At 47.2% G+C, this 23,633-nt stretch overlaps 1 protein-coding gene and 3 non-coding genes across 4 annotated transcripts; 2 read left to right on the top strand and 2 right to left on the bottom strand.

Moving 5' to 3' along the window:
- Window positions 1-28: 28 nt before the first annotated feature.
- TRNAE-CUC (transfer RNA glutamic acid (anticodon CUC)) lies at window positions 29-100 on the top strand. Its single transcript has one exon. It is a non-coding gene; the product is annotated as a tRNA-Glu (tRNA).
- A 1,010-nt stretch (window positions 101-1,110) lies between these two features.
- Window positions 1,111-1,182, bottom strand: TRNAM-CAU (transfer RNA methionine (anticodon CAU)). The gene has a single exon. It is a non-coding gene; the product is annotated as a tRNA-Met (tRNA).
- A 2,599-nt stretch (window positions 1,183-3,781) lies between these two features.
- Window positions 3,782-3,863, bottom strand: TRNAS-GCU (transfer RNA serine (anticodon GCU)). Its single transcript has one exon. It is a non-coding gene; the product is annotated as a tRNA-Ser (tRNA).
- Window positions 3,864-20,026: 16,163 nt separating this feature from the next.
- Window positions 20,027-22,246, top strand: LOC146355808 (uncharacterized). The gene is made up of 3 exons (XM_084830858.1): window positions 20,027-20,936; window positions 21,111-22,025; window positions 22,194-22,246. Exons 1-3 carry the CDS (start codon window positions 20,027-20,029, stop codon window positions 22,244-22,246), a joined length of 1,878 nt encoding a protein of 625 aa, XP_084686984.1.
- Window positions 22,247-23,633: the final 1,387 nt, after the last annotated feature.

Below are 23,633 nucleotides of genomic sequence, written 5' to 3'. Positions count from 1 at the left end.
GCGGAGGGGCGCAGAGCCCTCTCACCTCTCCCTGGTGGTCTAGTGGTCAGGATTCGGCGCTCTCACCGCCGCAGCCCGGGTTCAATTCCCGGCCAGGGAAGCTTTTTGCTCCCTGCCTGCCTTCAGAAAGGTGAAGCTCTTGCTGCCATGTCGTCTTCTGGCCTCACTGCAGCAGGATTTCCATAGAAATCCCAGGCTGTTTTCCTTCTGCAGCCTTCTTAGCACGGTAGACATTGGTCAGACTCATGCTCTGAAGGTCCTGCGTTTCAGCCGCAGAGAAGACAGCTGGCGGCACTCTGCTTGTGTGATGGGTGTGAGAAGGGAACTGGGCACACCTGCACTTCCTCAGAGGGTGGAAGGGAGGGCTCCAAGTTTCAGGCTTTTTGGCCAGGGAGGCAACCTCCAGATACATTCATGCATTCCTGTATTAATTCCACGTATATATTTATTTGAAGTCTTTTTATGCCGCTCCTCATGCAAAAAGGCTCCCGGAGTAGCTTACTAATAATCAATTAAACAAGACAGTCCCTGCCTGCAGGCTTCCAGTCTCAAAAGACACAATGCACCAGGAAGAAGGAACGGGGAGGGAAGGGGGGATAAATGAATTCTAGCAGGGTTGGTGGAATGGTCCTTCTTTCCCTCTCATCTCCCTCCGTTTTGAACTATAACTCTCATAATCCTTGACCAGTGGCCATGCAGAATTGGGGCTGATGGGAGTTGTAGTCCAAGACATCTGGAGGGGCCTGATTCTTATTTCGGGTACGAGAGGGGATGGTGCCTCTACACTACTGGCACAGCTTTTCATTCCTTGGCTGAAATACTGTGAAGAAGCAAAAGATGGCGAGAGGCTGTCCAGGATCCCTCCTGTGTTTTGGGCCCTTCAGTGTGGCTGAGGATTTGGCCTGCCGAAGGAAAGTTTGGCCTGTGGCTGCCTGGGCAAGAGGAATTCTGGGGAGAGCAGAAGGTTACTTGTTCTGGGCCTGTTGCCAGAGGGAAGGAGGACGCTGCATGTTTAGTAATGTTTATCAAAGAGCATCCTGACCAATGGCAGGAAGGGACCTCGTTTCTTTGGTGGGGTGTCCACGGCAAAAGGAAAAGGCAGCAGCCACCTAGCAGAGGATGGTTTCGATCCATCGGCCTCTGGGTTATGGGCCCAGCACGCTCCCGCTGCGCCACTCTGCTGGATGGGGGAAAGTGAGCTGGAGGGCCTTGTGAACCCATTTGTCACCAAACCATCCCCAGCCAGGAACCCTCAGGCCAAGGGAGGCTGAGAGGCAGCACCGCCCAGGTCGCCGTGGTGTAAACGGTTAGCACTTCTGGCCGGGGACAGTTTGGTGAGAAACAGGCTGAAAAGGCCCACCAGCTCACTTTTCCCCATCTAGCAGAGTGGGGTTGGTGGTCTGAGCCCACACAGGGATGGCTTGTGAGCACGGTGCCTCGATGACGAGGCTGGGTGTTGACGGTGATGGAATGCTCATCCCTTGTGCTTTGCATGCGTAGGCTGGAATCCCACCCTTGTTGACTCTTTTCCCTGGTGGGCAGAAGCTGTGGGGCGAAAACTTTTTCCTGGCTGTACTGACTGGAGTAAGGCAAAGGGTTAGGGTGCACCAACTGAGAGCTGAACTCGGGTCACAAGATTGGCAACTGGATGTGGGCCCTTTCCTTCCTGGGCAAAAAGGTGTCAGGGCCCAGCTTCAGTACTGCAGTGGGCCTTGCAGGTTATAGCCAAGATTTTATTAGAAGTAGCCTGGAAGGGCTTGGGCCTATTCAGTTTCTGGAATGTCAGCGTCTGTGTGAGCTTATCCCCGTCAGAATTCAAGTCAATGAAAAGCCTCACAGTACTTTTCATGGCAAGTGCTTAGCAATCCAAGGTTCCAGTCCATGTGCAGAGTGCCTCCAAAAGCCCAGACGATGATGGATCCGAACAGAGAAGGCTTCGGGCAATGAAGACGAGATGTTCCTAGCAAAGGCTCTTCGCCTTTGCATCAGCTTAAAAGGGGAGGCGTGACTGCAGGACACCCCCTCCAGATCCCTTGACCGACACGGGCCTTTAGCCTTTCCGCAAGGCCCCTGTCTGAACAGGGCGGCACTGCTCGGCCCTCCAGCAGTGACGCTTCAACCTGGGCGACCCTTCTGCAAAGCCCCCCCGCCCCCCGGTCAGGTTCTCACAGGCAGCTTCCAGCCTCCCAAGGCCAGACCAGCAGGTGGACCGGGAGTCGGGTGGCTCCCCTGGCTCTGCTCTGAGAACACTGGCAGGGATAAGCTCACTCAGACTCTGACGTTCCAGAAACTGAACAGGCCCAAGCCCTTCCGGGCTACTTCTAATCAAATCCTGGCTATAACCTACAAGGCCCACTGCAGTACTGAAGCTGGGCCCTGGGAAAAGGCTGGGGGGGAGAGGTAGACAGAGGCGCTCCCCAGGTTCCCTCGGGAATTCCCTCAGAGCAGCTCCAGACCTGGTGGGCCGAAGGAGAGCCTGCCACGTGGCTGCCTAGCTGACAGCCATTGCTTACGGAGCAGAAGGCTGGTGGCTCTACAGACCCCCTTTTCCTCCAGCACCAGCCTAGCGCTGGGGACGTCCTGCTCCGCAAGGAACGGCTCTTCCCCCGGCAGCCACGGGTCAGCTCTTCTTCGGCAGGCCAAACCCTCACTCAGCTGCTGTAAAGTGCTGCAACTCCGGAGGAGACCCGGACAGCCGCCTGCTACTTCTCCTTCTCCAGCTTGGAGGAAAAGGTGGGATAAAAATGCAATTTGCAACACCTGCAATATTTACAGAGGACTACACTGCAAGGCTGTCATAAAACAGAAACACTCAAAAACTTTTCCATGCATGAAAGGAGGCCTGAGTTAGAAAGAGCAGAAACAGTGGGAGAAAGAGCCTATGCCATGGGGGGATTCGAAGCCATGCAGGCAAAATACAATGGCTTAGCAGTCCATCAGCACTCGGCCGCCTCATCGAGGGAGGGGCACCTGTAGCCATTCCTGAGCAGGCTTGAATGATTTTCCCTTCAGATGCACTGACCGATTGCACCACAGAGACCTGGGCAGTGCTGCCCCTCCACCTCCTTTGGTCTGAGGTTGCATGCCGAGGTTGGCTAGGTGACACATGCTCTAACAAGCCATACCGATCAGCAGAGTGGCGCAGCGGGAGCGTGCTGGGCCCATAACCCAGAGGTCGATGGATCGAAACTATCCTCTGCTAGGTGGCTGCTGCCTCCTCCTTTTGCCTGTGGCACACCACAAAGGAAAAGCGGGCCCTTCCCACTGCTGGCCAGTATGCCTTGTGCTACAAATGAATAAACATGTAGCCCCTCCTCTTTTCTGAAAACTGTGTGGTGTAGTGGTTAAAGTGCGGAGACTCGAGAGATCCGGCTTCTAGTCTCCACTCTGGTGGGTGACTTTGTGCCAGTCACTGACTCTCAGCCTAACCCACCTCACAGGGTTGTTGAGAGGACAAAATGGAGAGGAGTGGGACCGTGTAAGCTGTCTTGGGTTCCTTGCAACAGGAAAAAAGGTGGGATATATTTGTAATAATAATAAATAAACAGGCCGAGAACCAGTTTTCTGCTCTACACTGAATGGCTCTCATGGCAGACTTTGTCAGCCACTGTCTTTTATAAGGCCCTTGTCAGCTGTGCCAGGCATCATGCAAGGTTCCCAATCTTGCGACCCGGGTTTGAGTCCCGGCTGGCCCATGCCTTCCTCTCCCCTTTTGCATTCCCAGAGCTAAAGTTAGCCAAATATTTTCCCCCCAGGGCCTCCAGCCAGTGGGGAAAAGGCTCGACGAGGGTGGGATTCGAACCCACGTGTGCAGAGCACAATGGATTAGCAGTCCATCGCCTTCACCACTCGGCCACCTCGTCAAGGACAGGGCTCCCACAGCCGTCCCTGGGTGGGCTCAAACCACCATCCTTCTGGTTAACAGCCAGACGTGCTGACCCGTTGCGCCACGGAGACCTAGACAGTGCTGCTCATCCATCTCCTGTTACTTGCAGTTCAGAAGATTGGTGATTCACAGCCTGTTTTATGGGGAGAACTGGGGGATGGGTGTTGGACTGAGTAGTCTTGGTTTGGTTCTTTATCCCCTCTTCCTGTGGGGTGGGGAGTTGGCATCCCCTCTTGCCTACCCTGTTTCAGCCTTGTCATGGGGAAACATTGGTCGTACTTGCTCCCTTGGGGATCCAGAGCAGCTCTGCTGAGAGGTTTGTAGAATGAAGATCCAAAGCTCCCTGTTTTGCGTGTTCCCTCCACTTTGGCAGATTGGCTCCCTTTGGCAGGTGCTGTGAGGATCTTTGGCTGAGGGAGGCTCTGGCAAAACAGGAGCTCTCCTTCGAGCCGGAGTCGAACCGGCGGCCTAAGGATGCCTTGAATCACATGCTGAGTGACCGAAGGGATTGCTGTGGGTATGCCAGTGCATCTGAGCTGCCTCCGAGGGGGCCCATTCTGCGGGACTCTGGCACCCAGCCACAGAAATGGGCAAGCTGGTGTGGGGGAACCCCCCGCTTGCATTTCTGCCTGGTTGCGGCCATCACTTTTGTGTTGGCTTTCATGGCTCCTAACGTGCAAAGGATCTCCAGATAGAAGACGGGCAAAAACACAGCTCTTTCTCAGCAGCCAGATCCAAAACAGAGTACCACGTCCCCCTGCTGCCCCCAAGCCAAAGAAAATTGTGGGGAAAGCTTGCCTGCTGGAAGAAAAAAGGAAAATAGAAAGCCACTTCTGTGACTCTTGTGTGTATTATTATTATTAAACAAACTCCCCAGTCCTCCAGCAGGGATTTGAACTGGCGGCCACAGAACTAGAAATAGACTTGTAGGAGAAAATGCTAAATGCCACCAAGGCTGCTCCTCGTGAGCATTTATTTTTATCAGGGTCATGTCAACCCGCTTTTAAAGCCATTCAGACTGTTGCAAATTCCATAGTTTAACTCTGCAGTGTGTGATGAAGTCCTTCTTTTTATTTGTCCTGACTCTCCCACCAATCATCTTCTTGGGATGATCCCTTTGGGTCTTAGTAGTATGAGAAAGGCAGGGGAAGGAAGAAGCTGGTCAACAACCCCTGCCAATGGTGAACCCTACCTGGCAGAAAGTATTGGAAGAATTTCTCCTCCCCCTGGAAAAATTCAGTTAAATTGTCCTCCCAGTTTCTCTGCCCACACATAGGGTGGAGCATTTCAAGAGGCCATTTGTGCACAGCTCTGATTGTTTCCCCTGCCTTTATGGAAAGCCACGGTTGCCAGGCTGACCAAATGCCAAAATCCAGATTAGGGTAACAGGACAACCTAAAGGTCACAAAATGATGTGCAAGCTTTTGAGTTCTACAGAACTCTTCATCAGGCTAGATGGTAAACAGAGGGATCTCCACACGTCCCAGTGTCAGGGTTGGATCTGAGCCCATAGAGTCCCAAAGCAGCTCTGATTCTGAGGAAGAGATCAATCTGTGGGAGAGGAACCCGCTCGCTTTTCAGAGGCACAGCTGGAGGTAGAGCCCCCCTCCCCCGCTCACATTCCTGGGAGCGACAGTGACCCTGGCATGGAGAGGGAGGGACAACTTGAGCTTCTAGACGTGGGGCGCTGGTGCAGAGACAAGCGAGAGGTTGCGGGCGCTGAGTGGAGGCGCTCAGCCCGACTGGCCCGACAACAACAGCTGCACCCCGAGGCCCCACGGGAAAGGGGGGACTCTCCCCTCCTACTCCTTAAGTTCAGAGACTTGCCGCGCTTTTCTCCAAACGGAGACCAACTGACATCCTACTCTTAGATTCCCCTGGTAGGCTGCTCCTTTGTATTTCCACTTAGTCTCAGGCAATTAGCATCTGTAAGCTTCATTAGGTTGAATGGAAATAAAGCCTTGGAAAGGAGCCCTTTTGTCTGCGTGTTGATTCTGGCTACTGGAGGATTTCAGAAGGTAGCAGGGGCATTCCTGACACCCAGTTAGTCTCTGCTAGGTGCTGTGGTGGTTTCTGGTTGCCCCAAGGGCTCTCCCTAGAACTGCTGGGATGAAGAAACAAGCCAACAATGGATGATTCCCACCACTTTTTGAAAATATTGTTATGGGTTTGGGGTTAGTCCAATTGGCTGGGAAAGTTTGGCCTGGCAGATTCCCTATTGTTATAGAGAGTAGCTGAGGTGTGGCTGTCCTCAGTGGTGAGCAGAGATGGATTATCCTGTAAGGGGGCTTACCTTTCTCTGTCCCTTCCTCCCTAGGGAATGTGCAAATTGAGTCTGGGGTGAGAACAAAAGAAGCAAGCGAAGTGTGTGTCTGTGTGTGGGTCCATGCTGGAACTGTGCTGAGACGTGGGTGGGCGAGCTGGGTGGGGTTGACCTGACTCAGCTCTGCCCACCTGGGTACTTATATTCAGCCCTAATTTGGCAACTAGAGTTGCCATTCACCAAAGCTCACTCCCACCCCTTCCTCTCTCTTTCCCCCTCCCCCTCCCTCCTCCTCCTCACCCCTCCCTGATCTTTCCCAAGTTGATACATTTTGGAAAGAGGCTGTCTGGGCTTCCAAAGGCGTCAGAAGAGCTCCGAATCTCCGAGGCAGACCGAGGCTCTTTGTCGGTGACCCGCTTTGCTTCGGAGCACCTCGGCACTGGTCTGATTTGCTTCGGATCACGTCGCGGCACCCCTGAAGCACCCCGATTTGCTTCAGGATTTGGATTCAGCACTGAAGCAATTCACAGCCCTAATACTACAGCACCAACAGAGGCCAGAGGGCCAAGGGGTAGGGGGAAGTTGCTGTGGTTCACAGAACCTCCAACTCTCTCACTAGGAAACCATTCCACCTTGGAGTGGGTCTTGAGGGGCTGCACCTGGTGTTGAGCTATAGAGACAGACTGGGGATGCTGTTGGTGTGCCGAACACCCTGCTGCCCAGCACCCTCCCTGACTGTGCTGATGGAGGTGGTCTCAAGTAGGGATGTACAGATTGTTTAAAATCCGCTCCTTCTGTGTTTCATGCCTTTCCTTCTGTCATCCGTTCACAGACAGATTCGAATTTTTTTATTCTTCGTGCGGAAAAATATGCAAATAGTCCATAAGGGTGTTTGCAACAATTTACATAATTTACCTTAGTACGTAACATATAGTGTATTGTCCCCCATTCCATTCAGCTTTGCCCCACTTATATTTACCAGTCTCAGCAGGAACTTGCATATTTTCCTACGAATAAATATGCGTAAATTTTGTGAAAGTAACAAAAAAAGATCTGAAAGTCCACCGGCTCCACACAGCCTGAGGAGGCTGGTCTACAGCAGATTCCATAGGTTGAATTCTTAGAAATCTGAGCTCAGTCCGTCTCGAATTTCTCCAGCATACCTAGTCTCAAGTGTGGTGTTGGAGGAACTCAGGATGGTGGTTCTGGGTGGCTTTAACTTCCACGCTGAGGCTGTCTCTGGAATTCCAGCTCAGGACTTCATGGCCTCCATGACAACCATGGGGCTATCGCAGTTTGTCACCGGCCCAACACATGAAGCAGGGCATACCCTTGATCTCCAAGCTATGAGAGGAATAATCTGAAAAGAAATCCCATTGTCATGGTCAGATCATTTTCTGGTGAGATTGAATTTATGGCGTTACTTCCTTGCTGCGGGGCGGGGGACCCATTTGGATGGTCTCACCCAGGAGACTGATGGAATCCGATGGATTTCTGAACACTCTTGGGGAATTTCTAGTGGAGAAAGATGGTGATCCAGCCAAGGCCCTAGTCTCGCTGTGGAACAGTGAGATGCGGAGGGCCTGCGACTTGCTTTCACTTGAGTGCCCTCTCCAGGTCTGCAGAGACTGTTCTGCTCCCTGGTATGCTGGGGAGCTATGGTCAATGAAACGGGCTGGACATCAGCTAGAGTGCAAATGGCACAAGACTCAAAGCGAAGATGACCAAGCATGCACATAACCATGCCTATTGCTTGGTGGTGTGGGCAGCAAAAAAGGCTTACTTTGCTGCCTCCATTGTGTCCTCAAGTAGCCATCCAGTGGAGCTCTTTCAAGTGGCCAGGGGCTGTTAACACTCTCCCCAGAAAATGGGGTCCTATCACAGATCTGCTGTGACCTTTTTGCATCACATTTGAAGACAGAATCACTTATCTTTGCAGCAGACTTGATGCCGTTGTTAGCACAGTTCCAGTCGGGATGTCTGATGCCACCATCTGCCTAATTTTGTGGGATCAGTTTCAGTTGCTGCAGCCTGATGACATGGAGGAGGTACTTGCAGCAATGCGACTGACCACGTACCCTCTCGATCCTTGCCCCTGCTGGCCAGTAAAAGCTAGCCGAAGGGATATGACTGGGTGGGTCCAGGGTGTGATGAGTGCTTCTCTACAGGAAGGAGTGGTCCCTGCTATCCTTAAGGACGTAGTAATGCAACCACTCCTGAAGAAGCGCACTCTGGATCCAATGGTTTTAGGCAACTACCAACCAGTTGCAAATACCCCTTTCTTAGGGAAGGTACTGGAGAGGGTCCTGGTAGAACAGCACTCCTTGAAGATACAGATTATCTAGACCCATTCCAATCTGGGTTTCAACCTGGTTACAGGACTGAATCAGCCTTGCTTGCCCTGATGGATGACCTTTATCAAGAGAGGGACGGGGGAGGGCAAGCTTCTTAATTCTGCTCTATCTCTCATCGGCTTTTGATACCATCAACCATAGGATCCTCCTGGATCAACTCCGTGGGATGGGCATTGGAGGCACTGTGTTGCCGTGCTTCTTGTCTTACCTGCAGGGTCAATTTCAGACAGCAACATTGGATGACCATTCCTCGGCCCCTTGGCAATTGAGCTATGGGGTTCCGCAGGGTACCATCTTGTCCCCAATGTTGTTTAACATGTGTATGAAGCCGCTGGGAGTGGTTATTCGTGGATTTGGAGCTAAGTGCCATCAATATGCAGAGAAGCCACAGCCAGAAAAGGCCTCTTTCATCTGGCAAAACAATTCCCTGACTGGGAATAGAACCCGGGCCGCAGCAGTGAAAGTGCCGAATCCTGACCACTAGACCACCAGGGACAAGCGAGGTCATATTTTGTCTCTCTGCTCTTTCACTTGACGAGCATCACATCCAGCAGCAGGAGGTGCAAAGGGGAAATACTTAGTTGAAACATCTGCTTCTCCCGTGGGTGTCACAGGCTGCATAACAGCTTCGTAATATCCAGAAACTCAACAATGCCTGTGTACCTATCAGCTCACAGCCTATTCAGAGCTGTGTGAGGGACTTGGACTCAGAGAGCTCACCTCCCAAAATCTTAAACTATTCAGAAATCCTTGATACCCAGGAATGCTGTTTTCTTTTAAAATGAACTATTGTTTTAGCCTACATGGTTGCATTTTGATGTCATGTTTTAGTGAGATTATTTTCTGGAGCCAGGAAAATACCTTTTTGTTTTCCCAGGCATTTTACTCTTTTAGCTCTGTTGTTTTAAATCTGTTATTGTATTTCAAATCTCTGCATTGCTGCTAGGTTTTATTCTGGTTTTTACTTCATTTATACTGTAGTTTTTTTAATATATTTTTTTATTTAAAAAAACAACAACACAACAACAACATAAACACACAATACACATACACTAAAATATTTCTTAAGATTGTAAGAAATCTACCTTTGGCTCCCCTTACACAACAAATGCTTATTATTCTCTAGTTCTTATCTTAGTTGTATATCATACATTGAGTTCACAGACATTATCTCATTTCTCTCCTAATTTTAACAACAACAACAACAACAAAGAGAACCATCTCAAAGTTCAAAATCCACATACATAGATATCATTTTTCTCTATTTCTTGTACAAATTCTATAAAAGGTTTCCAATCTAACATAAATTTAGTTGTTGATCCTTCTTTAATTATAATAGCAAGTTTTGCCATCTCTGCCATCTCTGCCAGCTCCATCATTTTCATGATCCACTTGTTCCCAGTTGGTATTGTTTCATTCTTCCACTTTTGTGCATACAATAACCTTGCAGCCGTTGTCATGTAGAGAAAGAGGGTTCCCCCCTTCTCTTTTATGTCTTTATCTGTTAGTCCCAATAAAAAAGTTTCTGGCTTTAATTCTATAGTAGTCTTTAATATATAGAGATATATTATATATCTATATAGATATATAATATATATATAGTACTCTTTAAAGTCTGAAGACGGGATACCCTGGGAAGACAGGATACCCTGGAGAAGATGCTGATGCTAGGGAAGGTGGAAGGCAAAAGGAAGAGGGGCCGACCAAGGGCAAGATGGATGGATGATATTCTGGAGGTGACGGACTCGACCTTGGGGGAGCTGGGGGTGGCAATGGCCGACAGGAAGCTCTGGCGTGGGCTGGTCCATGAAGTCACGAAGAGTCGGAAGCAACTGACCGAATAAACAACAAAGTCTTTAATATTCTTTGAGCTAAAGACTGTATTCATTTCAAAATGTTTTAGGTTTTTTACAAGTCCACCATAAATGATAAAACATTCCCTCTTGATCTTCACATTTCCAACATTTTCCAGAAACACCTCTATACATTTTAGACAATTTAAATGGTGACATATACCATCTATACATCATCTTATAAAAAATGTATACTATAGTTTTATACTTTAAATGTTTGTAATGTTTTTACTTCATTTATACTGTAGTTTTATACGTTAAATGTTTGTAATGTTTCTTTTAATATTTTTTATTTTTTAATAATATTTCATACTGTATTTTATGGTTTTAATTGTTGTGCACCACCCAGGGAGTTTCAGCTATTGGGTGGTATAGAAATGTAATAAATGCATAAATAAAAATAATAACAATGGGGAAAGGATCTAAAGGTTTTCCCCTTACTAACTCCTGTTAGTGCAAAACCAAAATTGAACCCAACCTGTGGCAATTTGTGGTGTACTCTTTGTTTGAAGGGTTTAAATAAATATAGATAGTTATGTGGCAGCCAAGAGCTTCCTAAATACAGAACTAAAGCTTGGTAACATGCATCAGAGGTGAAATTCGTGACACTGTAGACTTCAACAATCAATCTGTAGGCATGGAAGGAGCTTCGGTTACAATAGTCAGTGAAGAGACTAAAAACCAGGCCTGAGTCCATTGGCTAAGACAAGAATGAAATTAAAGACACAGGCTGGGGAAAACATCCCAGTAATAAGATCAGTATTATGTATAAAGGACATCAGAAAAGCTCCAGGCTTTATTTGTAAAGGGGAAAGGCCAAACTTGTTCTGTCAAACATGGCTGAAAGAACTCAGGTCAGATTGGGATGAAATATGTCAATTAGATGCACAAAGGGCAAGGCTTGCAAGCAATTTTGGAGGCCTACCCTGCAGAAAACTGAAAAGGAACTGGAGGGATTGGAACAAGAAGCCAACCTCTCCACTGCACAATTTTCTGAATGAGCAACACCAATGGTACCCGTGGCTAGGCATGATGGAGCCCTCCACATGTGTGGGGCTCCAAAGTCATGATCAATCTAGTCTGTCAAGTCGCAATCCTATGCATGTTTAGACCTTTTTCTGTTCCGGCCTATGGCCCGGTGCAGGTATCAGAACATTGTTTCTGTGGACGTTTTGTGGCTTATTACATCAGTCCCTTGTAAGTATGCGTGACTGAGTTTGGTCGAGTTTCCTCACTTGAAAGTTGCCTATCTGGGCCATTTTTCTTGAATACGGGCTATTGCCCAGAACGGGTATCACAACATGGTTTCTGTGGATGTTTTGAGGCTTATTGAATCCCTGCCACGCAGTTATGCGTGACTGGTGAGCGTGCTTGATTGAACTCATTTTGGAAGTAGCCATTCCCGGTCATTCCATTCTGTTCCGGATGTGTTCTGGGCATTCCTGGGTTAATAATAATGTTGCAAGCCTTTTAGCCTAAAACATTGTTCTCAAGTGTTTCTAACACATGCCACTATTTTTGGCATGATGTTTTTAAAATAAAGCTGTGCTGGGCCGTTCCATTCCGTGCCGGCTTTTACACCGTCTTGTGGAGGAGTTCTGAACCGTGGTACTTGCTGCTTCGTTTCTTGGCTTGGCGGTGTAAAATTTATGGCGTTTGGTTTCCAGACAAGAAAGTTTACCAGGCCTAACAGAATGAATGGACCTAAAACTCATCACTCAAGAAAGAGGTCAGTAACAACCAATGAGAAGACCGAGAAATCGTGGGGTGTTTCCAAAAACCAAGGGGTTTTTATATCTTCGAGGAGGTACAAAGACGGCTTGCCTCTCTTGGAGAGTTTTGGCTTAATGCGTAGCCGATTTTTCCCAAGGAAGGAAAGTATTTCCCCCCCTCTTGCCTCATTGGCCTTTTGAAATCTCGCTCTCGTTTCCTCCCTCCTGAAAATCATCGCTCCCTCCTGAGGGCATCCCTGCTTTTCTTTTTTGAAAGGGAGATCGAAAGGAGCGTTTTGGCTTCCTGTATCTTTTTTTTTTGCCTCAGTGCTGCTAAGCTATTTTTTCCCAATCTCTGTGGATTATTATTTTCTTCCTTTTTTTATTTTTGGAACTTCTCCAGCTTGACCCAGCAGATCTCTCGACAAGAAATTTGGTAGATATGCATCATCTCAGTAATATTTTGCAAATCAGATCGTTATTGCCATCCCATTAATAATATATTGGAGGAAGGGGAGTTTCTCTGTTTAAACTACTGCATTAATAACTTGCTTTACCAAAGGTCCTAATTGTTCTTACACATTGTTTTGCTCCTGCATCTTTACATTATTAATATCATCATATTTTTCCATTTATCATTTATGTACTCATCATTCTACATAGTTTAACCAATGCTAGGCGAATATATTTTCGATACGTTTCACTTTATGCATTAATTATTTTACGTATTAGTAACCTTGATACATAGTTTTATCACATCTTATTTACTCTTCCTCTTTAGTAATTTTTGTAGATATATTGTTTTAGTTTATGTCATGTATCCCTGTACAGGAGCCTCCCGCAACCTAGTGCCCTCCAGATGTGTTGGACTGCAACTTCCACCATCCCCAGCCAGCATGTCCATGCACAGTGTATTAATATGCTTTCGCTCCTTTTGTTCTTAAGTTAGCAGGAGGTGTGGGGATACCGATCTAGGGTTGAAGATCAAATTAGTTTATTGACAGTGGTTCTCTTATGTTCCATTTATCAATGATTACCAATTATTTCTGTTCATTACACATTCTTATTTGGATTGCATTTATTTTGTGTGTGCTCCCTGTACTGCATCCCACTGACTTCTTCCTTTTGGGAGGCAGCAAAGGTTTGTCCAAAGTGGTTGTCCAAAGGGTCGCAGCCGGGCAGAAGATATGGGGAGAGAAATGAGGGAAGGAGAGGGGGCAGCCTTCCTCAACTTGGTTCCCTCTAGATGTTTTGGACTTCAGCTCCCATCAGCCCCAGCCAGCACGGCCAATGGTTTGGAATTCGAGTTACAGTCTAAAACAGGCTGGGTTAATGCAATTTAAGGTAAAGGAGCCCCCTGGCGAAAGCCAACAGAATCTGTACTCCCATCGTATAATTAAAGAAGTTTCTGGACTTTGGTTGAAATGGACAGATCTAGATGTGGGCAGTGTTGCAGTACAGAGAGCTCTGGCTTCAGGATGCTAGCTGGCCAGCCATGCCCTCTTCTAGGATTACCCCCCCCCCTCCATTCCATCCCTTCCCCAAAAGACACTCTGCATTCTTGGGACACTGAGCATGCTCATTGGCCTGTTCTGGGGATTCCCCCCACCCTTATGTGTTTGGGTTTTTTACATTGGGGCCTGTTAGCTTAGAAAAAAGAGGAGACATGATAGAGGGGTTCAAGATTATGCAAGGTGTGGAGAATGTGGATAGGGAGACATTTTCCTCCCTCTCTCATAATACTAGAACCTTGCGGGGGGGCATCCCGTGAAGCTGAGTGGTGGGAGATTCAGGGCAGATAAAAGGAAGGACTCCTTCCCACGGCACAGAGTTAAACTATGGACTTCACTGCCACAGGATGTCATCATGGCCATCAATTTGGATGGCTTTGAAAGGGGGTTGGACAAATTCCTGGAGGAGGAGGCCTACCAGTCCCGATGGTCCTGTGCTACCTCCAGTATTGGAGGCAATAGCAGAGGCTGTATAGACAGTTCATGATTAAAACCATAAAATGCAACATGACAAGACACAATATAAAACTTTTAAAATTTTGAAAGTACCACGTAAAACCAAAGTAAAACCCAGCAGCATTTACAGCCCAGGGGAAGCCTGTGTGAAAAGGTGTGTTTTCAGGAGGCATTTAAAGGTTGTTACATTTTCTGCCTCCCAAACTGCATGAGGGAGGGCTTTCCAGAGGATTGGTGCTACAACACAGAAGGCCCGCCCTCAGGGCTCTTCATGGCCACATTCCGTTCAGTTTGGAATGACCAGCAAGGCCTCCTCTGATGATCTTGGATGTTGCCTGGGTATATAAGGGTCCCTGAAGCATAAGAGTTGGAAGGGATCTCCGAGGTCATCTAGTCGAACCCCCTGCTTGATGCAGGTCTGGCAATGCAGGGTGCAGCTACAGCATCCCTGACAGATGGCTGTCCAGTCTCTGCTTAAATACCTCCAGTGACAGAGATCCCACTACCTCCCGAGGCGGTCTGTTCCACTGCTGAACAGCTCTGACTGTTAGGAAGCTTCTCCTAATGTTTAGCCAAAATCTGCTTCCCTAAAACTTCCACCCTTTGTTCTCGTCTTGCCCTCTGGAGCAAGAGAGAACAAGTCTGCTCTGTGTTGTCCATGGCAGCCTTTCAGATATTTGAAGACCGCTATCGTGTCTCCTCTTCTACAGGCTAAACATTCCCAGCTCTTTCAACCAATCCTCAGAGGACTTGGTTTCCAGACCCCTCACCACCCTAGTTGCTCTTCTCTGGACGTGCTCCAACTTGTCAATGCCCTTTTTAAAATGGGCCCCCAGAACTGGACAGCACTCCAAATGTGGCCTAACTAAGGCAGAGTAGAGCAGCAGAAGTGCCATTTGGGAGGGGTGCCCTTCCGAAGTCCGCAAAGCGTCTTGAGCCGGTTCTGCGGGGCAGAGAACAGTGTGCCTCCATTTCCTGAGGCAGGGTGATGTGTGTTTGGGGGGCTCCCCCCACATGGGGGAGCATCTGTTTTCAGCCTTTATCATCCTTAACTGCTCCTGACACACGCACACACCATTTTGGTCTCTATGGTTGTGAAGGTATCAGGTTCCTTTTGAAGAGTTATACCTGCTGTTTTGGAGGGGCACAGGGGTGCGTGGTTTGGCTAAGATGGGGGGAAGTCAGGGATTGGGACTTGTGGACTTGATTAAAGTTGAGTGGGAGGGGGCAACAGCTGTGGTTATCTCTGCAAAGCGCTTTGGTTTTTCTTCCCTCCCTGAAACTTGTACTTGACTTGTGAGCTCCCCAATGAGGGTTAAAATAAAATGACTAAATCCACAGTGGCATTTAAGACAATGTTCCCCCCCCCCCCGGGACGGGAAATCACTTGTGAATAATGCTCCCCCCATCCCTGCACTTTTTAGAAGCCACACTAACCACTGAATGTCTCAGTGAAGCTGCTGTTACATCAGCGGCTGGAATTATTTATTATTCATTACTAATACTTATATGCCAGCTTATGTGCTAAAAAGCCAGCATTTAGGGAAGGGATGTAGTGACTTCAAAATGGGTTTGTGTGGTGAAGTGGGAAGAGACAAAGGCTGCACACCAAAACTCCAGCCAGGTGGAAAGGAGATGGCGTCGGGGCGGTGGGCTGCAGAGAGAAAAGGCAGGCAGCTTTTGATAAAGAGGGGACACAACATCCCTCACTTTAATTTTGGCGCCAAGTGAGACTTTTAGTTCTGCCAAGCTTTTTAAGATGAACTGTTTTAATGGCTGTTTTTGTTGCTGCCTTGGTTTTGATTGCATATTATTGTGATTTTAATGTTATGTAAATCAATTGCCCCAGAAATATGGTTGAAAGGCACTATTAAAATCCTCCAAACAGATACATCAATCAGTAAATGCACCTTCCCTCTGTGGTGGGGTTCAAGAGCAAGGGCCCCCTTCTCATGCTACACTGCTGTGCTAGGTGGAGGCTCTACACTTAGAAATGTGTAAATATGGGCCCGGTGTTGCCAGTATTACAGGCAGGGGTTGGATCCAGGATCTGCCTAATTTGAAAGGAAGGGCTCTGCTTGTGGAAGGTCCCTCCCCTCATATCAAGGGAGACAAGTGGTAGTAATTGGAGAGATCATAGTTTGCAGAAGCCCTGTGATATGGTCTTCTGATGACAGTGTTGTCCTATGTCCCAGGATAAGGAGGCACTGCCTGCTCTCCCTTTTGAGCAGTCCAAAGTGTTGGATAAAAGCAACAACTCCGTATGCTTCCAGACACTAGGGGGTGATAGAGAATGTTTGGCATCAACACCCTCTTGTTTTGTTCATCCCCCCTTGTCTGTAGTTTGATCAGTTCCTTTTCCTGCTCCCCATTTCCTTCTTCTCTTCCCTCTGCAACAAACCACATACACCCCCTTCCTGAAGGAAGCAAGAACCAAATCTCATGCCTTTGCTCACTTACAACCAAGCACCCAGCTTTAGGGGAGCTTGTACTTAAACAGTGCCAGATAGCCTCCTCTGACAATGTGTATAAAAGCACTAATTAAGTAAGTTGATTTGAACTAAAGTAGCTCGAGCCTGCTTTTATTGCTTCTAATACTAGATGCTGTGTTACCACGCTTTCTGTACACAAGGCAACTCTGCTATAAGTTACAGCAGACTTTCCAACGCAAAGTTATCCAGATCTCTTTTAATTAATGAGTAATTAAAACTCATGATGAGACAGAGAGCTGGAAGAATTTTTCATTGGTCCTCAAAAAGGCATTGTTTGACCGTCGTTGTTTTGATTTTTCTAAGGGACTGAGGTGGCTAGTGTAAAGGAGATGGCCTAATCAGGAGGAAGGCCAGGGTAGGCAAGGGTTAATAGCATGAGGTAGTTCCTTTACGTTGCGTTTTATTGTTTTATTGTAGGAGGGTGTAGGATCCCTCCCTCTGAAGAAGATTTGCAACTCCAGCCACTTGGACTGAAAGGAGGCTGGAAAGTTTCAAGGCTGGGGTGGGAGTTCTTATCTTGACTCAAGGCCATAAACCATCTAGGCCTGCCAAAGGGCCAGCACAGCTGGAGAGGAGTGAAAAGCCATCTCATCCTCCTTGGGGGCGGGGGGGGGGGGTTGCAAAGGAGCTAGGAGCTGGGCAGGAAACAGATAAAAACAGACAAGTGAACATCCGTTCTTTGTCCGTTGGGTTTTTATCCAGTCTGGGTGGAAGGTGGTCTTATGCTGGCATGACAAAGGATCCTACTTTGATGTGTGAGTAGCTAGGCCAGGTAGAGTTTTGTTATTTTAGCCTATGTCGGGTTTCCAAACAGCGAATTGGCTCTTGGGTATTTCTATTCGTATTATGTTTTATTTCTCTTCCCGTTCCCTCACCCCTGAACTGCAAATAAACATCTACCTCAAAATTATTGCAGCTATTTCTTTCCTGGGTCAGTGCTAAATTCAGTGGCTGCTGATTCTTTCTGGAAGGGTTGGAGGGAACAAGAGGGATCCTCTAGTGTCAGCTAGAGCTGAGCTGAAGAATCATAGAATCATAGAATAGTAGGGTTGGAAGGGGCCTACAAGGCCATCGAGTCCAACCCGCTGCTTAATGCAGGAATCCAAGTCAGAGCATCCCTGACAGATGGCTGTCCAGCCTCGTCTTGAACGCCTCCAGTGTGGGAGAGCACACCACCTCCCCAGGTAATTGGTTCCATTGTCATATTGCTCTTACAGTCAGGAAGTTTTTCCTGATGTTCAGCCGGAATCTGGCTTCCTGTAACTTGAGCCCATTATTCCATGTCCTGCACTGTGGGATGATCAAGAAGAGATCCTGGCCTTCTTCTCTGTGACAACCTTTCAAGTACTTGAAGAGTGCTATCATATCTCCTCACAGTCTTTTCTTCTCAAGGCTAAACGCCCAGTTCTTTCAGTCTCTCTTCATAGGGCTTTGTTTCCAGTCCCCTGATCATCTTTGTTGCCCTCCTCTGAACCCTCTCCAGTTCGTCTGCATCCTTCTTCAAGTGTGGCGCCCAGAACTGGACACAGTACTCCAGATGAGGCCTAACCAGTGCTGAGTAGAGGGGAACTAGTACTTCCCGGGTTTTGGTGGTGGCAAAGAGGTGGTGGCAGCGGGAAAAGGGGGTTGGTAGAACCCCAGTGTCCTGCCTTCCTTTACAGCTAGCTGTATTTTTTGTGATGAGAAATACATTCTCTCCCCCCTCCCCATTTCATGTTCCAGCACCCTTTCAGGAGGTGGCTGTTCATTTCAACAGGGAGGAGTGGGCTCTGCTGGATCTAGGCCTCAGGGAAGTCATATTGGAGAATCATGGGGAAGTGGTCTCTCTGGGTAAGGATCCTGTTTCCCTGGATTGAAAGCTACAGAGAATCCCTGTTATTGTTCTTACTTACCAGTAAAGATGTCAACAAGACACAAGCTGTTAGGCATTCCAAACCTGAATAGGCAGACGCATTGGAAGAAGGATTGCTTGAGCCCCTCTCCCTTGTCCCGTTTGTTGTCGTCAACTCCTTGAGAGCAACCATCTGAAGATCAGAACCTCCTGCATCTGTTAAGGCTCTCCTTGCCAGAACATGGGTTTCCTGCACCCTGGCTTGCGTCCTGGCAAGTGTTTCTGTTATCAGCAACAGGTGCATTGTAAGTGGCCACCGTTAATGTGATTGTCGCCATCAGTGCTTTTTGCATTGAGTTTCCTTCTGACTTCCCTGTTTACAGCCCCCCCCCCCGCATGTACTGTATAAAAACCTGAAACTCTCCATCATAGTCGATGCATCTGATGAAGTGGACTGCATTCCAGAAACGCTTCTGCTAGACTAAATTTGTTAGCCTTTAACGTTTTGAAGGTGCCAGACAACTCTTGTTGTTTTTGTTGCCGTAGACTAACATGGCTACCTACCCCTTTGGGTGCTGATAGGCAGTAGCTCAGACACCCTAAAATTAACTTCTGTGGCTGTCACAAACTCCTTTAACAGTTCTTGTCAGTTGCTTCCTTGGGGTTCCTTAAGGTTCGTGGGAGGTCGTCTGAAAACAGGCTGGTTGCATAGTCCTTGTCACTTATTTTAATGTCTTTAATGGTAGGATTTTTTCTTATTCTATTGACTAGAGCAGAATAGGCAACCTGGTGCCCTCCAGGCGCTGTGGACTAGAGCTCCCATCAGCCCCAGGCAGTATGGACAGTAGTCAGGGATTGTAGGACTTGTAGTCCAAAGCATCTGGGGGCACAGGATTGCCTACTCCCTATCCGGAACCATTGTTACAGTTGCAAACAGCAAGGGTGTCAGGGGCATCTGTCTTGTGCCTCTTCCTTGGCTGCATAGTGCTGAATTTGTTCTTTCTATAGCTTCTGATGAAGAACAGAATTGCTTCATTATGAGCATGAACCCCTTAAATCCTGTGGTTGCTCTCCTCTGAGAAATGTCCCTTGGAGGAGACATTTGGAGGATGCCACAGATGTAGATCATAGGGTACAAGGAGATTCCTACTAGGAGAGGCACTCAGTCAGGTAATGGTCGAAAGCCTTGAAAGAGGCATAGAAAAGGTTATATTGGTGTGGTCTGTGGACAATCACTGGAGTTAAACAAACTTTGGGAGGGTGTCTTGGAAACAGCAATACAAGAAGAAGGTTGGGGATCAGTGTGGACCAAGCAACCATTAAGAACCACATCAGTTAATGACTCTCCTGGCTAAACAGTTTTCTCTCCCTGATTTGCACTTGAGATCTAATAAATCAATAAGAGTATAATTTGTATCAGGGTCAGTCTGTACACTGAGTCTTTGAAGGCATGTCCAGTCAAAGTTGGCTTTTGTATATTGTCACATTCTCCACAGCAGGTGATTCAGTTCTCTCTTTGACTTGAAAGTCAGTTGCACTCACATTTGGATTCCCTTTGTTTCAGTAGGGGATGTGCAGGAGATGGCAAATGAAAAGGAAGCACTTCAAGTCCTGGAGGAAAGTGCTAAGTGTCGGGATGTGGAAGGGAATGGTGAGAATCAAGAAGCAATGAAGGAGCAAGAGGGAAAGCGAAGAAGTAAGGAGTGGAATAAATCCATTGCTTGTCTGGAAGATGACTTCCCTGAAGTACCAGCCCATCAAAAGCCACACCAAAGAAAGAGCAGGAAAGAGTGCCCTGAACATTGTAAAACCTTGGCTCATAAATCAGCCCTTGATAGCCATTGGAGAATATACACACAGGAGAAACCATTTGAATGCCTGGAGTGTGGAAAGACGTTTAAAAGTAGCACACACCTTGCCTGTCACCAAAGAACTCACATAGGGGAGAAACCATTTAAATGCCTGGAGTGTGGAAAAAGCTTTTGTCAGAGTGGACAACTTATTTGCCACCAGGGAATGCACACAGGGGAGAAACCATTTAAATGCCTGGAATGTGGAAAGAGCTTCAGTTGGAGCACAAGCCTTATCCGCCACCAAAGAACTCACACAGGGGAGAAACCATTTAAATGCCTGGACTGTGGAAAGACCTTTAGAAATAGCTCAGGCCTTACCTGCCACCAAAGAGCTCACATAGGGGAGAAACCATTTCATTGCCTGGAGTGTGGAAGGAGTTTCAGTCGGAGCACAAGCCTTATCTACCACCAAAGAATCCACACAGGGGAGAAACCCTTTAAATGCTTGGAGTGTGGAAAGAGCTTCAGTAAGAGTGGAAACCTAACTGCCCACCAAAGAATTCACACAGGGGAGAAACCCTTTAAATGTCTGGAGTGTGAAAAGGCTTTCCAGTGTACTGGAGACCTTAAGAAACATCACAGAATCCACACAAAGGAGAAGCCATTTAAATGTCTGGAGTGTGGAAGGAGTTTCAGCCAAAGTAAAAACCTTACCAGCCATCAAAGAATTCACACAGGGGAGAAACCATTTAAATGTCTGGAGTGTGGAAAGAGTTTCCGTCAGAGTGGACAGCTTATTTCTCACCAGAGAATCCACACAGGGGAAAAACCATTTGAATGCCTGGAGTGTGGAAAGACCTTTAGAAGTAGCACAAGTCTTACCTGGCACCAAAAAGCTCACACAGGGGAGAAACGATTTAAATGCCTGGAGTGTGGGAAGAGCTTCAGTCAGAGTGGAGACCTTCATTTCCATAAGAAAATCCACAGAATGGAGAAGCCATTTAAATGTTTGGAGTGTGGAAAGAGCTTTGGTACGCGTGTTAATCTTAGCTTCCATCAAAGAATTCATTCAGGGGAGAAACCATATAAATGCCTGGAGTGTGGAATACGCTTCGGAAGGAGTCATCACCTCAACTACCATCAGAGAATTCATACAGGGGAGAAACCATTTAAGTGCCTGGAATGTGGAAAGAGCTTCCGTCAGAGTGGCCAATTTACTACACATCAAAGAATTCACACAGGGGAAAAACCATACAAATGTCTGGTGTGCGGAAAGAGCTTCAGTGGCAGTGGAGATCTTACTAAACATAACCAAATCCACACAGGAGAGAAACCATTTAAGTGTCTTGACTGTGGAAAGAGCTTCAGACGGAGGACAGCCCTTACTGTACATCACAGAATTCACACTGGGGAGAAAGCATATAAATGTTTGGAGTGTGGGAAAAGCTTCACTGGGAGAAAGCAACTTACTGTACACCAAAGAATCCACACAGGTGAGAAACCATTTAAGTGTCTGGACTGTGGAAAGAGCTTCAGAGAGAGTGGAGGCCTTACTTCACATTACAGAATCCACACAGGGGAGAAACCATTTAAGTGTCAGGACTGTGGAAAGAGCTTCAAAGAGAGTGGAGGCCTTACTTCACATTACAGAATCCACACAGGGGAGAAACCTTTTAAATGTCTGGAGTGTGGAAAGGACTTCCGTCGCCATCATCACCTTACCTCCCATCGGAGAATTCACACAGGAGATAAGCCATTTAAGTGCCTGGAGTGTGGGAAAAACTTCAGTTCGGGCTGGCACCTTAGCTCACATCACAGGGTCCACACAGGGGAGAAACCATTTAAATGTCAGGAGTGTGGAAAGAGCTTTGCTCACAGTACATACCTTAAAACACATCACAGAATCCACACCGGGGAGAAACCATTTAAATGTCAGGAGTGTGGAAAGGGCTTCAGTCAGCACGCAAACCTTGCTAAACATTACAGAATACATACAGGGGAGAAACCATTTAAATGTCTGGATTATGAAAAGGGCTTCAAAAGCAGGATTGAGCTTACTTCACATCAAAGAAGCCATGCTGGACAAATGATGTAAATACCTGGAATGTGGAAAAGGCTCCTGATGGAAAGAATTACTGGGTTTGGACGACACACCGTGGCTCATCTTGGGTTATTAAACACAGGACCAGCCATGGTGCCCATGAGAATGCCATAGGCTTATTTGACTTCGAAGAGTCCATGCTGGGAAAAATAGATAGAAATTCTTCCAACATGGCGAAAGCTGTTCTCCTAAAATAGGCCTTAACAAACATCAGAGCATGCACACCAGGGGAAGCCGTATAAATACTCGGGTTGTAGTAAGAGCTTTTGCAATAAATCAACTTTAAAATACAGGTGAGTGTATATAGGGAAGAAAGGATGAAAACACAATGAGTATAGAAAGGACCGTGTGCTTTATTCCAACCAATCAGTTCAGTGTTATTATGTACAACTCTAGGTGATCACAAAAGAGCAAAGACAGTATATCCAATGTATTACAAAAATTAAAATGTAGAAATTAAACATAAATGGGAGAAAATGACTAATAATTCTAGCTAATTAACTTAGACCACAACCCCATGAGCTGTGCTCTTGATACGCAGAAGTCTCCGAACTGGGCGCACTCTGCCAAACCTATGCCTGTGCCCTGCCAGCAAGAGCCTCCCTTCCATTTAAATTGCCAAAAGCAGCTAGACAGACCTCCAAGCCCAGCTAGCTGACCTTTCTGTGGGCGTGGAGGGGACTGGAGAGGCCATAGGATATGGCTTACCCCAGCCTCCCCTCTCCCCTCCCCACCCATCAGTCTGGCCCTTTTTCTTCCTCTCTGACTTCTGTGAGGTCACAGTTACAACTTCGACCCTGTCAGGGAAGCTTTCTGCAGTGGTTGGGAGACGAGAGGTGGGGTGGGTGCGTGGGAAGATCCATAGTTGGATCTCCTCCTCCATACTTGTCGCTGTATCCTACAGGCGCAGCAGAGGAGATACACTCATCCTATGGCAACCCAGCCACTGTCTAGGGGCCATAGGATTGCTTTCTCAACCTAAAGATAAAACTTCACAACACCGACCTCCAGCGTTGATAAAGGTGTCTGTTAGCCAAACTGAGTATTAAACAAAACCGAGGATTTTTATCCAACTTCTCCAGAGCAACTTTTTTAATGTCTGCCTTTTAAAATCTGGTGTCAACCTTAGCTAAGGCCATTAGCTATGCTTTCCTACTTTTCTAGGCTTTTAAAATCATTTAAAGTCTTTAAAAAATATTTTAGTATTTTTGTGTTTTATTACTCTAGTCCCTGCTATGTGGTTTTACCTCCTATACCTGATATTGTATTTTATCCTGTGTTGGCATGTTTATTATTTTCATATTGTTGTTTTCATTATAATTTTATTAGTTGTAGTAGAAGCAGTATTGTAAAATGACTAGAGAAATTTCTTTTATGAGGC

This window comes from Heloderma suspectum, chromosome 2, assembly GCF_057233095.1.
Source record: "Heloderma suspectum isolate Gila_16-S chromosome 2, 16-S_ref, whole genome shotgun sequence".
In the NCBI taxonomy this organism is placed as follows: domain Eukaryota; kingdom Metazoa; phylum Chordata; class Lepidosauria; order Squamata; family Helodermatidae; genus Heloderma; species Heloderma suspectum.
The sequence above is the reverse complement of the archived record's forward strand: the minus strand, read 5'-3'. Positions and strand labels throughout refer to the sequence as shown.

Coding starts and splice junctions, on each gene's coding strand:
- LOC146355808 (XM_084830858.1), top strand. CDS start 20,027: ATGAAGGAGCAAGAGGGAAAGCGAAGAAGTAAGGAGTGGAATAAATCC. Junction 20,937..21,110: donor TGGAAAGAGTTTCCGTCAGA/GTGGACAGCTTA, acceptor GTCAGAGTGGAG/ACCTTCATTTCCATAAGAAA. Junction 22,026..22,193: donor GTGTGGAAAGAGCTTTGCTC/ACAGTACATACC, acceptor AGGGCTTCAAAA/GCAGGATTGAGCTTACTTCA.